Genomic DNA, 16,319 nt, shown 5'->3' with positions numbered 1-16,319 from the left:
ATACATATGCAGTCAGAAGATTCCAGTACTAAAATATTGTTTTTAAAAAGTTAGCCCATAAGCATTTAACATTTCATTAGTTAAAGCAATCCAAATCAATCCCAAGATAAAATTAGGTTCATACCCTGGTTTCATAAAAACTCTGCCAAAATGGATCTGAGCATGAAGATCAATGTCCAGCACCTGCTTGAGATAGTCCTGCAAACATTAAAAAATCCTTTTACTTCCAAACCTTTCAGTACCCGACTTACCATACATTAAGTGAGAATAAAATAGATTTATGAAATTAAAAACATTTTTGTTTTAATTTTAGTAAAATTGACTGGCACAAATATTACTTCATTCTTTGTTCATTTAGAGAACTAGTATTTTCAGAGCACCGGATATGTATTGAGTACCAGTTAAGAGGATATAGCCACAAACAAGACAGACAATAGCTCTGCCCTTATGGGAAGAGCATTCCAACACAGAACATTAAATAATAAGCAGCATAACTATAATATCCTTATTTAATGGCTGTTTTATAAATCTCTTTTTTTCAGACAATTTTAACAAATATGTCTTATATTTTGCCTGGCAACTACATGTGTCATGCAATATTGTACTCATGGTCTTAACCAATATACTTTTCTTGAAGAGAAACTTGGTTGTTTGCTCACATATTACCAAATCAAGTAAGTCAACTAAAAGGAAAAATGAAAGGAACTCTAAAAGAGACATTCTGCTAACAAAAAACCATGGCTAATCTGTCTTCATGACCCACCCAGAATGGCCTCACAAAATTTGATCTTTGAAAATAAAAGGTACAATGTGGTACAATGTGAAAATAAAAGGTACTATATGGTTGTGGAGGAAAAAATGCACTTTTTGAAACTTCTTTTAAGCAATCCAATCTTAAGATCTATTACTGAATTTCATCTTTAGTATTCTAAGAATGAGTCTGCTAATCTGCCAAAATTTTTACTATTTCATAAATTACAAGGAACTTGTTAAAAAAGGAAAAAGAACTGTTCCACTTTATCTTCAGCCCCAGCCAAAATCACCTCACCTAAATTGCAATAGGTCCCTTTGCCAGTATTTAACCTTCTCCAATTTATTTTCACCTGTATAGAAATACAGATATCCCCTGAGACAAATTTGACTAATTTACTTTCTAATACTTCACTATGTTCCTGGTTTTCAGGAAAAAGCCTTCTTTTTAAATATTCTAAGATTCCCATAATTTCTAGCCCTCTTTTATAATCTTTGCTGTCTCCAGTCAATTCTCTTCCCTCCCAGGTATGCACTTTCAATCTTTCTCTGCCCATTCTTTTTTTTTTTTTTTTTGCCAGTCCTGGGCTTGAGCTCAGGGTTTGAGCACTGTCCTTGGACTTTCTCAAGGCTAGCACTCTACCACTTGAGCCTCAGCACCACTTCCAGCTTTTTGCTATGTATGTGGGGTACCGAGGAATCAAACCCGGGTCTTCGTGCATGCTAGGTAAGCACTCTACCACTAGGCCAAACTCCCGGCCCCTCTCTGCCCATTCTTGCAGGACAATATTGCGTTTAGGTATTTAGCTGTTGTGCTCCCACTCTTGAAAAATATTCTTCCTCTGTCCCTTTCTTTCTTCCCTTTTGTTATCCCTGTCTCAATTATATGAGACTTCTCTGAACTCTTTAGGCTGGAAGATATATTAATTCATTTATTTTTATTTTGAGATTGTATTATTACATGTGATAAATTCAGAATGTTATACTTTCCTGATGGATTGTTCTATTACAAATGACAAAATGTGGCTGGTATAGTGGCACCTGCTTGTAATCCTAGGACTAGAAATGTAGTTCAGTCAGTAATAATCTTGAATTCAATTCCTACAACTCCAAAAGACCAACAAACAATGAAACAAAATCAGAGAAGAAGCCAATCAAACAGAAAATAACCCTTGAGAGCAAAAAGCAGAAGCCAATCACAGAAAATAATCCTCCAGAGAAAAAGCAAAAACAGTTTTCCTCAAGTCTAGTAATCCTTTTCCCCTCTACTAATCTTCTTGTGCCAAGAATCAAACCGTTAGGAAAATTCTCTACCACAGAGCTACACATCATAGCCCTCTTAAACAAAAACAAAAACCAACCAAAAATCAAAAATTATTTTTATTTAAGGCTTAATTGACTGCAATCTAGGAAAACAACTCAAGCAATCTCACTTGGATTGCTGGCCCTGGAAGGCACTTTACCGTGAGTCATCTTGTCTCTAGCACTGTTTTGCTGGTTAACTGAAAATGGAATCTAACTGGACTTTTCTGTCCAGGCTACTTTGAACTTGGATTCTGTTTTTCTCAGCCTCTTGAGTAGCTTGGATTATAGGCATGAGTAACCAGAGGCAGGCTAAATTAGCTGCTTTTTAAAATCCAGAATTATGAGTTTTAATTGGAAGATTCTATCTGTTTAGTATAATACTGCTATTTTTGAGCTTGAAGTTATCTGTTACTTCTATTTTCTTTTCCTTTTTCTTCTAGCAAATAATTATTTTCTTTCCCTTCTATTGTAAATTTTATACATTTGTATTTTAGTAGCTATTTTGGAGATTACAATATGCACGCTTGCTTTATATATCAACTATGATTTGGTGGTTTAAAATTAATTTCCAAGATAACCAAGGATTTAAAACTGTAAACTGTTTATTCCCATGTATTACATATCTCACACATTCAAGTATCCTTGTGTTTCTATATACTTTAAGTAGGTATTTCAACTATTACATATATTCTACATATTCCAAGTAAATATGTACATATTTACATACATATACTCTATATATGCTTAGTGTAGTATATATATTTCAAATCACCCAAGGTATGATTTTATGTGATCAATACTCATATATGTTTATTGGCATGTTCTTTCTTTTACTCTATAGTTTTTTCTGCATTTCCATGCTTCTAGAATCTTGATGCTTTTAGGGTAAATCTACTCAATTTTCCTTTGGTGGAGAATGTCTTTACCATCACTTTATTTTTTATTAAAGAATTTATTAACGTTGATTTTTACATCATATTTTAAATGACAAGTTTAACAAACAAGTGTTCAAGAAGGGAATCTCTATATACAATCACTGGGACTTAGTATTTAGAACTTAATCAAAATTCGGCTAAGGGTTTGTATGTCATAGAAACATTAATTTATGAAATAAAACATTATATCTATAGAGTCATAAGTTTTTATGTCTATATAGTTATGTTTATATTTCCATTACCATATATATAGCTTTGGGTATGCAGTTATTGAGTCCTCGCTCTTGTACTCTTTGGATTTAATAGCCACATATTAAGGATACCATGCGTCTTTTGTTCCTTAGGTCTTGACTTGTCTCACTCAACATGATTCACTCTAGATTCATCCACTTCTCTGTGAATGCCATTATTTTATCTTGTCTGTTGGTTATGTAGAATTCCATTGTGTATATATACCACATTTTCTGTATCCATTCATCTGCAGTAGGGCATCTGGATTGTTTCCATAGCCTGGCTATTGTGAATAGTGCAGAGATGAACATAGCTGTGCAGGTGTCTTTATAATATCTTGGGTCATGATGTTCAGAATAGATGCCCAGAAGTGATATGGCGGGATCATAGGGAAGGTCTATTTTCAGTTCTTTAAGAAACCTCCACACTGCTTTCCAGAGTGGCTGAACTAGCAGCGTAGTAGGGTTCCTTTTTCTCCAGAACCCCACCAGTTGTCTGAGTTCAAAATCTTGGCCATTCTTGTTGGGGTAAGGTAGTATCTTAGGGTTGTTTTTATTTGCATTTCCTTTATGACCATAGATGATGAACAATTTCTCATATGCTTTTCTGCCATTTTAATCTCTTCTTCTGATAAGTCTCTCTTTAGTTCCCTTGCTCATTTAGTGAATGGTTTATTGGGTTTGGGGGGGATTAGTTTCTTGAGTTCCCTGTAGATACTGGATATTAAGCATTTGTCAGATGTATTGTTGCTTTACCATCACTTTTGAAGGGAATTTCTGCTCATATGTATTTCCATATTGGGAGTAATTTTTTCCTCAACATTATAAGTTTCATTTCATTGTTTTCTAGGTTCTCTCATTTATCTTAAAATAATTTCTCTTGGTTTTATTGTTCCTTTGAAAGTAATATGTTCTTTTTATAAACTGTTTTTGTCTTTGGGTTTCAGTACTTTTAACTATGTGATTACCTAGGTATAATTTCTTTGTATTTATCCTGCTTGAGATTAGTAGATCTCCTCAAATCTCTCTCTGGCTTGATGGCTTTTACTGCTTTGAAAAACTGTCAGCATTTCTTCCTTCCTTCCTTCCTTACTGTTTCAGCAGTTCCTACTTGATTTTCAGTTACACATTAGAGCCATCATCATGTCTTATACACATTTTATGCTCTTGTCCATATGTTTTGTGAAAATTTCATTAAGAGTCTTATACAAAGATTCCATTTTCTAGTGAATTTCTCCATTTTCTTAGTTTTTTTCAAACATAAAACAGCCTTTTAAAGTTCATGCGGGACAATGTAAATATCAGCATTACTTTCAAGGCTTTCACTTCCATAGCTTTTTTTTTTGGTAATTTTTAGTACTCTTTTTTTTCTATCTGGTATTTCTGGTAATTTTACAAGCTGAATACTAAATATTATGTATGTGTGAAAATGGAGGATGATATATTTCTCTAGAAATGACCTGGTTTCTTCGGGCAGTTAAGGTAAATTCAAATTATCTTGACCTAATTGGGTCAAATAATTGTCAAATTAGATAATTTCACAGTTTTGGACACTGTAAAGGCTGGCTTATTTTCAGTTTGTCCTTATCCATAGAGAATAGTCTTATGAGAGTCTAAATGGAAAGCCTGAGATATTTGCCAGGACCCTTCCTCTATGGCAGGTTTAAATGCCTAAGACTGCACATTCTGCGTTGTTTCATTAGCTTTTTAGTTACTCTTATGTTTAGCTTTTCAACTTCTGGTACCATTAGAGCTTTCCTTTTCTTTCACCCCACTCTTTAGAATTTAATATATTTTTTTCTTTTTTTGAGACGTGGTCTCACTATGTAGCTCTGTTTGCTCTCCAACTTAAGGTCTTCCTACCTTCACCTCACCAATGAAGTGGTGGTGGTATTTTGGGTATGAACTACTATACTCAGCATCAACTAGTATTTTTGAACTTTATTGTATCACAGAAATTCTATGTTTTGAGAGTTTAATAGTAAAATAAGAACTCAGTTCCTGAAACAAAGAAGTTCTACTGTATTTTACTAGAACTAAACCGCTGTTAATATGTAATCTTAGAAGAGAGTGATATATTAGCTAAGTTGTGAAGGACAGGAAGGAGTTGGGCATGGGCAGTGAGCTCCCGAGGCTCCTAAAGTAGTAGAGGCCTTCTCTTCAAGGTCTTGAAGGTTAAGGTAAATAGTTGACAAAATAGACACTTATTAGGCATATTTAATAAATTAGTAAAAATACTTTATTTTCCTTTCAAGTATATAACCTATTTACAAAAAATGCCCCCTTTAGTCCTTTTTAACATGAAGAAATGCTTCATGTTCCTTGTGATAGAGGGAAAGCTTATTCCAGACATGGTAATAAATGTTGAAGATCCTCATTCTTCTTAATTTTTATCTGACTAAGAAAAGCATGGAGAATCTTTTCCTTTTCTTTTTTTTTTTTTTTTTTGTCGGTCATGGGGCTTGAACTCTGGGTCTGGGTGTTGTCCCTGAGCTTTTCAGCTCAAGGCTACCACCGTACCCCTTGAGCCACAGCCCTACTTCCCATTTTCTAGTGGTTAATTGGAGATAAGAGTCTCATAGACTTTAGTGCTAGGACTGGCTTTGAACCTCAATCCTCAGATCTCAGCCTCCTGAGTAGCTAGGATTACAGGCATGAGCCACAGCATGAGGCTCACGTGGAGAATCTTTGATATGGAGTCAGGCATGAAGAGAAACTAAATGAAGGAGAAAGGTCTTTTCCTCAATCGGATAGGGAGAAATACTATTCTTAGAAAAATTATGGAAGATCTACGAATGATCAAGGAAGCTTACTGGGTATAACTGCAGCACAACCTTCTGGGTTATTTACATCTTTGAGTTATTTAAGTTAAGAAAGCTGTAAGAAAATGTATCATATCAGGAGGCTGAGATCTGAGGATCATGGTTCAAAGCCAGCCCGGCACTACAAGCTATGAGACTTATTTCCAATTAATCTCTAGAAAACGGGAAGTGGGGCTGTGGCTGAAGGGTAGGGCGATAGCTTTGAGCTAAAGAGCTCAGGGATAGCGCCCAGGCCCAGATTTCAAGCCTCATAACCCCCCTTTCCCCCCCAAAAAAGAAAATGGATCATATTGAATATGCTCTTTCCCCTACCAAATTAATAAGTTGAAACTGTAATTCCAATGGGAAACAGCTTTGGGGAGTTGATTAAGTTGTGGTTGTATAGCCCTCATGAATGGGATTAGTGTCTTTACTTTTTTCTATCTTGTGAAGGAACAAAAGTCAGGTATCTGCCGCCTGGAAGACAGGTCTAACCAAAATCTGCCCATGCTGTTATACTGACTAGAAATCCCAGGCTGCAGATGTGTGAATATAAATATTTGTTATGTAAGCCACTCAGTTTAAGATACTTTGATACAGCAGCCTGAGCTAAGAAAGTAGACTTAATGTTTATTCAAATAAATGTAATGAACTCAAATGGAGGTGTAACTGATCATTCCCTGTGGGTATAGACCAGCTGGGCAGCTATAACACATTTATTTTAGCATTCCTAATTGCCTATATTTGCGTGTGTGGTCTTTGAACTTTCCTTTGAGTTGGTTGTACTATCTTACTGGTTTCCACATTAGTAAGGTAGGTAAAAATCTTTTATACATGTTCACTTTATATGTTGACTAGATGCAGCATCTCATCTTAAAAAATATTCCTGAACAATTTTGATGGCTCCAGCTGAGGTGCCACAATGATTTATTGGGCTAAGCCAGTCAAACTCTGCTGCAGGGAGGAGGTATACTTTATGGGTGGCTGAAACCTGGGCACATATATCCTTGGTTCCTATTGTGAATTCCAAGTGGCAATAAAACTTTTGTTTTCTCCATTTGCCCACCTCCACTGATTTTGGTTCTGTTTTTGTTTCTGCATACAATAAGGTATTCCTGCTGTGGCAGAAGTCATCAACAACCTAGACTAGCCATTTGGAGATATTTGTAAAAAGATGATACAAATCAATTCTTAAGAGAAGACAGAGAATTTGGTTTATTAGCATTTTTTAAATTTCTTTTATTTGAGGCCAAATCAATTAAGAAGTTATGTCTTGTATGAGGGCAAATAGCTCTTTATTATTGACAGAGGAATTAATCAAAGGCCGACGCTGTATAACTGAAACTGCTATATTCCTTATGTGTCTGTGTATCTATGTGTCTTAATATCCAGAAAATATTTGCTTTGTTTTGTGAATGTGAAGTGTTCTCCTGTTTTGGGGGATATTTATGAATAAAGTTACATTGTGTCTTAAAGGTGCTCTGTTTTGATTGGTTTAGGAATATGCATTCTATTTACATAAGTATTTACTTTTCTAAAATATTCTGATCACGAAGAAATTCAACTATTTATTGAATGATTGTCATTGCAGTACTGGTGCTTGAATGCAGGGCCCCATGCTTTCTGGGGAGCCCATACTTCCATCCTTTTGGCACTGGTTGTTTTTGCTTTCTGGACATGTGTCTAGGCTCAAGAGTCACCTATTTCAAGTTTTGTGTCCTAGCTGGAGTGACAGGTGAATGTTACTACACATGGTAGCATCTTTCTGATGAGATGAAGTCTGATGGGTTTTTCTGACCTACTGGCTTGGAACTATAATCCTCCCACATAGCTTAGGGTGACAAGTGTGTGCAACCACTTTGTAGTTATTGGTTAAGAAGAGGTCTTGTGGAATATTTTTTTGCTGGTGGGAGTCAGACTTTGAACCAAAGTCCTCCTGTTCTTAGCCTCTCAAGTGGTTAGGATTACTAGCTAGAGACACTGGCACCTGGGTTTTCATCAATTTTTAAGACAAAAGTTTCATTATGTTGCCCTGGAAATTCTTGAGAATTCAAGAGTCCTGCCCCCAACTTCTAAGTACCTGAGACTATAGGTATGTATGAGTGTACCTAGCAACTTACAATATTTTAAATATGTCACACTAGAAAAGTATTTCTTGGCATTTTAAGAATTTAGGTTCATATGGTTATGGAATTATTTTAGGATGTGAGACTAGCTTAATAATTTTAGTTATAAGAAATCCCATCCAAGTTCTTTACTGGTTATAGTAAGTTTAAACATAGTCATTAAGAATCTGGGATCTCGCTTGGGTTCCATTTGTCAAATTTACGGGCTTACCCTCCAGGCATAGTACAGGTGTGATTTTTGCATTCAAATGCTACTTTTTTGGTTACCATGGGCATTAAAAAAGGGCATTCTTTCGTTCTCAGGACTTGTAGCTCATAGTGTCTTCTTTTATTTCCTCTTACAAATTTTTGTGTATCTTTACATCTTACATATATGAAATATCAAGGGGGATGATTTTGCCTATTAAAGCATGTACTTAAGAAAAAGAATCTGTGATCTACAGAATGTTTGTGTTTTATTTTTATGCTGGCCTGAGGCTCTGTTATAAGCACTATCAATAACTTGACAGGTTCAGAGCACTGGGGAAAAGGACTTGCACAGCTGCTTCAAACTACTGACAGATGCTGTATGCAGGCATACAGCATATTCATGATAGTGACATATCATGAATAATTTTTTTTTTGCCAGTCGTGGGCTTGAGCTCAGGGCCTGAGCACTGTCCTTGGATTTTCTCAAGGTTAGAGCTCTACCACTCGAGCCTCAGCACCATTTCTGGCTTTTTTCTATGTATGTGGTACTGGGGAATTGAACCCGGGTCTTCGTGCATGCTAGGCAAGCACTCTACCACTAGGCCAAACTCCCAGCCCATGAATAATTCTTATACTCTGCCAATCTGGAGTTCTAGAACTTGACTTTGAAACCAGGTAGTTTTGTGAAAACAGATGGCTATCCTGAGATTTAGCAGAACAAAAACAACATGGGACTACATGAAATGATAAGGAAAACTTTCTGTGTTTACTTGATATATTGACTAGTTTGCAATATTCTATGATTGCACAACTCAAAATTGTCCAAATAAATTCAAGGGGGCTTTTATCGGGGTCAGAAATGATATTAGGAGTTACTTTCTTTTTTTTATTGTAATTAGTAAAAGGGTTACATGATATTTGCCAGATAGAAGGTGCATTAATTCACATACATTGATACCCTTTCACATGTCTTGGTACAGGAGTTACTTTCATCTCACCAGTGGTGGAGACACTAGCTGATGAAAATGGACAAATGTTAAAATGAGGTGGGGGAAAGAGAAAATGATAAAATTTTGAGATGGGCAAAAAGTTTACCATTAATAAATTTAGTCATCCTATATAAATATAACTTGTATACACGTTTATTTGAAATAGGAAAGGGAAGGGGGAAAACAAGGTGATTGGGGGGGTGTGGCAGGGAAAAAGGGATTAAAAACATGAGAAGGGGTATCAATGTGTAAGAAGTAATGTACCTACTATCTGGTGAATATAACTGTAACCCTTCTACACATTATAATAAAAATAAATATAACTTTTCATTGTCTTTGAATTATTTTGTAATTTTGGCAGTTGTGAGGAATTTATAGCAGTGTATGTGATTCTTCAGTTTTGAGTGTAAAGTACAGTTACTGTTTTAAGTGCAGATTTCAGTGTTTTGTAAAAATAAAAACTGAAAAGGCTGAGTGGGCAGAAGGAAGTGGATATGTGGAGAAATCTTTAGGGATGTGGCTATGGTCAAGTTTTCTGTCCTTGAAAGAGAAGTCTGTGGGTCCTAAAAGCCCCTTTCCACTCTATTCAGCAGGAGGTATACTGGAGATGTGGCAGACCTCAAAGGAGATGGCTGGGAGGTACACAGAAAGAAAACTGCTGTCTAGACCATCCGAACCTCCCTATGGTCCCCAGCTGTCAATATACTACAATCTAAAGGAGTCAAGACCTGAAATCTAAAGCATGACTAGAATTCTCTAGATGTGCAGTGCAAACTAGTGGCCAGAAGCATATTCCTGATGCTTCTGTGCTGCTTAAGCCACTCCAGGTTCCTTAACAAATTTCTGGAGGAAACAGTCCTCAGTTATGGCTTAAATAAAATTCCTTGCCAATTCTGTAGCATTAGTGCTCAGATTTTCCTGTAGTCCAATACACTTCTTGCATACCTGAGTGTTTGTACTTAAGAGACTTATGTCTGCAACATAATGCTTGTAGATCATTCCTTGATCTTCCTGTTTTTTTCAGTAATTGTTTATCAGGTTCAGCTCCTGGGCTGAAGCAGATGTTCTAGCCTTTATGCTTTTTTTTTCTACTTCTAAAGCACATAGAATTCTTTTTGGACCTAAAACTATTGGTTGGCAGAAATTTTCTGCACGTGTTTTACCTTTCTTTTGGGCTACTATCATCTCTACTCCAGAAGATGAAAGGACAATTATTAGTTCCCCAAGAATATTTTGGGATGCTCAGGTCCTAAAATCTCTTTCTTATAAATTAGGTATAGTGTAAACTAAAGGTAAATTAAATTAAAATCTCCTCCTTGTAAGTTAAAGGTGTAGTGTAGATATCATACCATACAGAGAAAAGCAAATCAAAACTAAACAAAAACCCCGAACATGCTTAGTTATATTGGCTTTATTTGTAAAGAAAACCCCATAAGGTGACTGACACCTTTGTTGGCACTCATAAGGAAGGCTCAGAAGTGTCTTGTCATTACTACAATGAACTACAACTACCAAGCTTGTGTGTATGGTAAGCTTGTTGTGTCTTAGAACTACTCAAAAATGACAACTTTAGGTCTGACAAAGAGGTGTTATCTTACAATTAAGTTCATAAGAACAAAGATGAATACTACATGAAACCATCCCTGGCAATAATTAGTTTAACATTTGACTAGTCCTTTCAGACTTGTTCTTATGATATTGAAAGCAATTTGATGGGTATGAAAACAGACTTACTGCAAATTTCTCTACTATAGTATAGACCTCACCCCCAGCCTTTGGATCTCATGAGAGCTCTGAAGGAATTTGTTCTACCTGGAGCTAAATTCATCTTGGAGATTCAGGAAAGACTTGGTTAGCCATATTTGATTTAAGAATATTTACACCTACATCAATACTTCACATTCTTGGATTGAGATGCATTTTCACTCCTGGTGAAATGGTAGCTGAAATGTCATTCTCAATTACTTTGAAACTTAAGATTTGTTAATGGACAGTAGGCATTTTTTGTTCAGATTACTGAATTTTGACATTTGCTCTTGCTCTCCGTTTACTGTCAAAAATCATATAAATTTAGACAGGTTTTTTTTTTTTTTGTTGGTCATAGGGCTTGAACTTTAGGTCTAGGTGCTGTCCCTGAGCTCTTTAGCTCATGGCTACCACCATACCCCTTGAGTCACAGGCCCATTTCCCATTTTCTAGTGGTTAATTGGAGATAAGAGTCTTATGTTCCTTAGTGGTTCTTTATTGCCCAGGCTGGCTTTGAACCGCAAACCTTAGATCTCAGCCTTCTGAGTAGCTAGGTTTACAGGTGTGAGCCACCACACCCAGCTCATTTAGCCAGTTTTATAGTTAAGAAAGGGCAATAATCACCACATTATCATCACATACATCATATATCTTTCATTAGATCTTAGTAAGAGTTTTAGTAAAACTACCATTATGGTAATAGTTATAATTTTTCAGTTTAAATAATTAATGTGAGATTGAAGAAAATATAGACTGGTAGGCTGGTTTAACATTTCATTATCTTAAGTATTTGTGAGTCTGATTATTGTGGCAGAGTATTTTACTTTAGTAACATTAACTAATGGGTTCAATAATCATAAGCTAAAACGTTTTTTTTTTTTTTTTTTTTTTTTTTTTTTTTTTTTTTGCCAGTCCTGGGCTTAAGCTCAGGGCCTGAGCACTGTCCTTGGATTTTTCTCAAGGCTAGAGCTCTACCACTTGAGCCTCAGCACCACTTCCGGCTTTTTTCTATGTATGTGGTACCGAGGAATCGAACCCGGGTCTTCGTGCATGTTAGGCAAGCACTTTAACCACTAGGCCAAACTCCCGGCCAAGCTAAAACGTTTTATTATGACATATAATCTTAATGACATTATAGTATTCATATTAAAAGTTTTTTTTTTCTTTTGGTCAGTCATAGGACTTGAACTCTGGGCCTGGGCATTGTTCCTGAGCTCATCAGTCCAAGGCTATGGCTCTACCCCATATTAAAGTTTTTACAGGGTTAAAGTTATACTATGGACAAATATACTTTGTCCTATAAAATCTTGCATCTGTATAAATGTTTTCATTTATTTTTTCTGTATAAAAGGGTGAAATTCTTTCTTCCCTGTGTGGTAAGGTTACTGAAAGATATTGGTAAGCTTTGAAATATGTTGTATGTGAGTTAAGTGGTATTGGGAGGTCATGTTTAAATTTAAGTCAAAGGAAGATGTTGGAGCTTTATATTGGGCACAGATATAAAAAGGAAGAATAAAATTAAGGAACATAGTGATAAACATACTGATAATTATAGGGTTCTTTAAGGCCCTCCCTGACCTATTCACACTGTATGTTGTGTGAGTGTGTGTATGTGTGTGTGTGTGTGTGTGTGTGTGTGTGTGTATGTTGGGGATTACTCAGCCTGGGCACTGTCCCTGAGCTCTTCAGCTCAAGGCTACCACCATACCCTTGAGCCAAGCCCCACTTCTTGTTTTCTGGAGATAGGAGTCTCAGGTCCAATGGTGCCTGGGCTGGCCTTGAACCTTGATCCTTAGATCTCAGCCTCCTGAGTAGCTAGGATAACAGGCATGAGCCACCAGTGCCTGGCTATACTGCATGTTCTTGATAGACTGGTAATTTCTGAAGTTCCATGGGTGTTCAGCTTTGTAGAAGCCTGGCTATTAATATCAAATGCCTTCTGACTACAGTTAACTGCCATATGAAAGGAAACTAAAAAGACTACATCTTTTTTTTTTTTTTTTTTTTTTTTTTGCCAGTCCTGGGCTTCAGCTCAGGGCCTGAGCACTGTCCTTGGACTTTCTCAAAGCTAGAGCTCTACCACTTGAGCCTCAGCACCACTTCCGGCTTTTTTTCTATATGTGGTACCGAGGAATCGAACCCAGGTCTTCATGCATGCTAGGCAAGCACTTTAACCACTAGGCCAAACTCCCGGCCAAAGATTACGTCTTTATGAGCCCCATTTTTGATACCTTTTCTCCCATGGATACACCTCCTGATGTGATGATGACATCAGCACGACTGATACCCTCATTCAAGGCATTGAGTAAGTCATCTGGGCTGGAAAAAATAAAGACAAATTAACACACAAGGTAAATATTTTAGGTACAGTGCTAACTTATAACTACTTCACTACCTGATCAGTAGGTATTAGTATGAGTACAGTCATATATTCTGTATGAAGTGGCATCAGAATAGACTACTCAATAGGAGCAAAAGTTTTTATGTTGAAAAGGCCCTTGTAAATGCTACAGTGGCTCATGAAGCTTCTGCAAGGTCTTTTGTTCTAATTAGATAGTACAAAGCAGGGAGATGGTGAGGTGTTGGGAGAATGTCTATCTTGATTTGGCTTGAATTCTGGGCCTACACACTGTCCCTGAGTTTTGTTTTTGGGTTCAAGGTTAGCATTCTACTACTACTTGAGCCACAGCTCCACTTCTAGTATTTTTTTTTTGTGTGTGTGTGGGGGGGGGAGGGGAACCTAATTGGAGACAACTGGGACTTTCCTACCCAGCCTGATTTCAAGCCACAATCCTTAGATATTAGACTACTGAGTAGCTAGGATTATATGCATGAGCCACCAGTGCCCGGGTTGGAATCTCCTACATTTTAGTACTGAAAGTCCTAAGAAGTATCGGCATTTTTTTGTTTTTTTTTTGTACACAGATAAATTTATTGTGCCATTATCTATAATTTAAAAAATGAAACCATTTATTGGCATCCAAACACACATAACTAAAATGGACATTTCTTTTTTCATTATTCATTTTTTATGTATTTTTGTTGTAATTAATATAAGGGTTTCATTATATTCACCAGATACAAGGTGCATTACTTCACAAACATTGATACTCTTTCTCATGTCTTGGTCTCCATTTCCCTTCCCCCACCCCCGCCCCTCTTGTAGGCTATGAAATGGCTATAAATTGTGAAAATTAACAACATGGAAATGTGAAAGAATGCTTGCCAAATATTCTGTTTCAAGTGAAAAAAAAAGCCAAACATCTATGAGTTCTATATTACAACAGGTGGAACAGAAGCTCAGAAGTGCAGGAAACTGACACACCCACAGCGCTGTGAAAGAAATGCAGAGGCATTGAAGATGCCTCTCTCTCCTGCTACAATATTCAGCATCAATGAAATTATTTCATTTTCCAATAAAAGCTGACAAATTAAATTGTAAGAGAATGGCTGTGCTATTGAGGAGGTTTGTGATCCTCTTTGGAGTGATATTTCCTTTACATGGAAGTGATTTGGTTTCAACAACATTCTTTTTTTAAAAAATATTTTTTATTGTAATTAATAAAAGGGTTACATGATATTTGCCAGATAGAAGGTGCATTAATTCACATACATTGATACCCTTTCACATGTCTTGGTCCCCATTACCCTCTTCCCTATACAATTTCAAATAACCAAATACAAATATATCCAATATTTCAGATAACAAAGTGAGATACTGTAACAATATGATATAACCAAGGGACAGCAAAAGAGATGAGAGATAACATAGTACATTAAAGACAACAATCATTCATTATATGGATTTTGTTTCAATATCCTTGAGGTCCTTTCAATTAGCTATATGGCCTTATGTATCAAGGTTTTGCTCTATTGCAAATCTCTGCTAGTTGAGCCCAAGGTTTCTACTGATTATGACAAGTATTGGCATTTTAATAGAAGGGAATAGGAAAGAGTTTTATAAGAGGATCTACACTAGCTAAAGTTTGGAATTGTGACCAAGCCTGTGGTATTTCTAAATCAATGTGGACAATGGCTGGAAATTACTGTGATACATAGGATAAGACATGATTTTGGAAAAAATCTCAAGTTCAGAACAGAATATGGAGTTCATCTAATAAAAAATGAACAGTGGATCTCTGGAAATATGAAGAGCAGTAGAGGTTTACTGAGAAGAGAAAGGGTACAGAAAAAAGAAGAAAAGCAGGGACTATATGATCTATTCTGAGAAGGTAAAAGGACAGGATGAGGACTGTTGGTGTGGTTCATGTGGAAGAGCTTTTATTACACAGGTGCAAGGGCCTAGGCTCAATCTCCTGTTCTGAAACAAGCAAACAAACAAAAAAGCAGACAAACACAAAGAAAAGGAGTGAATGAATATTAAGGATTGATAATAGGGATATTCCTGACAGTCACATGCAGGTGTACTAGTCCTTTTGATGGTAAATATCAACGATGTGAAGAGAAGAGATAGAAGTTAAGTGGATGATGGACCTTATCCTTAGATTATTAGAAGGGTTTCAAATAAATAAATAAGAAAGGATTGAGAATAAATAAAATGTCAAGCATCACAACTGTTAGTGAGTAGCTGAATGTGACTGTTTAGTCACTACTTTAAATTCATTCAGAGCTACTGAGCAACAAAACAACTGATCTATAACAAATCGAAACTGAAGCAGCAATAATGAGTCTCCCAAACAAAGAAAAGCTCCAAACTGGTCAGATTCTTTAGTACATTGTATTAGACTTCTAAAGAAGAACTTAACATCAATGCTTTTTGAACTATTCAATAAAATAGAAATACTGCTAAACTGATAAAAATAGAATTAATCTGAGATTACTGCCAGATAACAACACAATAAAAAAATAAAATTATAGGTCAATTTCCTTGATGAACACCGACATGAAGATCTAAAGTAAAATACCTGAAAGCTAAGTTCAACAATCTATCTCAAAGATCATGTATCACAATCACATTGGTTTACTCTAGGGATGCAAGGACATTTCGATACACAAATTAATAAACATAATATTGTGCATATAAAGAATGAATGAAAATCACATGGCTTTCTCTCTCTCTCTCTCTCTCTCTCTCTCTCTCTCTCTCTCTCTCTCTCTCTCTCTCTCTCTCTCTCTTTCTTTTGCCAATCCTGGGGCTTGAACTCAAGGTCTAAACACTATCCTTGGGCTTTTCCCTCAAGGCTAGTGCTCTACCACTTGAGCCATAGCACCATTTCTGGCCTTTTCT

General features: G+C 36.2%; 1 protein-coding gene across 8 annotated transcripts in view; it reads right to left on the bottom strand.

Annotated features, from left to right (window-relative positions):
• Positions 1-16,319, bottom strand: part of Gphn (gephyrin) — a 337,298-nt gene that overhangs the window by 22,145 nt on the left and 298,834 nt on the right. For all 8 annotated transcript variants that reach the window (XM_090344303.1, XM_090344305.1, XM_090344307.1 and 5 more), the window contains 2 exons: positions 13,303-13,390; positions 125-198 (listed from right to left, as the gene is read on the bottom strand). In XM_090344303.1, the coding sequence (XP_090200429.1) occupies positions 125-198; positions 13,303-13,390 (162 nt within the window). The remainder of the gene's footprint in view (positions 1-124; positions 199-13,302; positions 13,391-16,319) is intronic.

Source organism: Megascapheus bottae, chromosome 14 (genome assembly GCF_031878675.1).
Source record: "Megascapheus bottae isolate mThoBot1 chromosome 14, mThoBot2.hap1, whole genome shotgun sequence".
Lineage (NCBI taxonomy): Eukaryota > Metazoa > Chordata > Mammalia > Rodentia > Geomyidae > Megascapheus > Megascapheus bottae.
The sequence above is the reverse complement of the archived record's forward strand: the minus strand, read 5'-3'. Positions and strand labels throughout refer to the sequence as shown.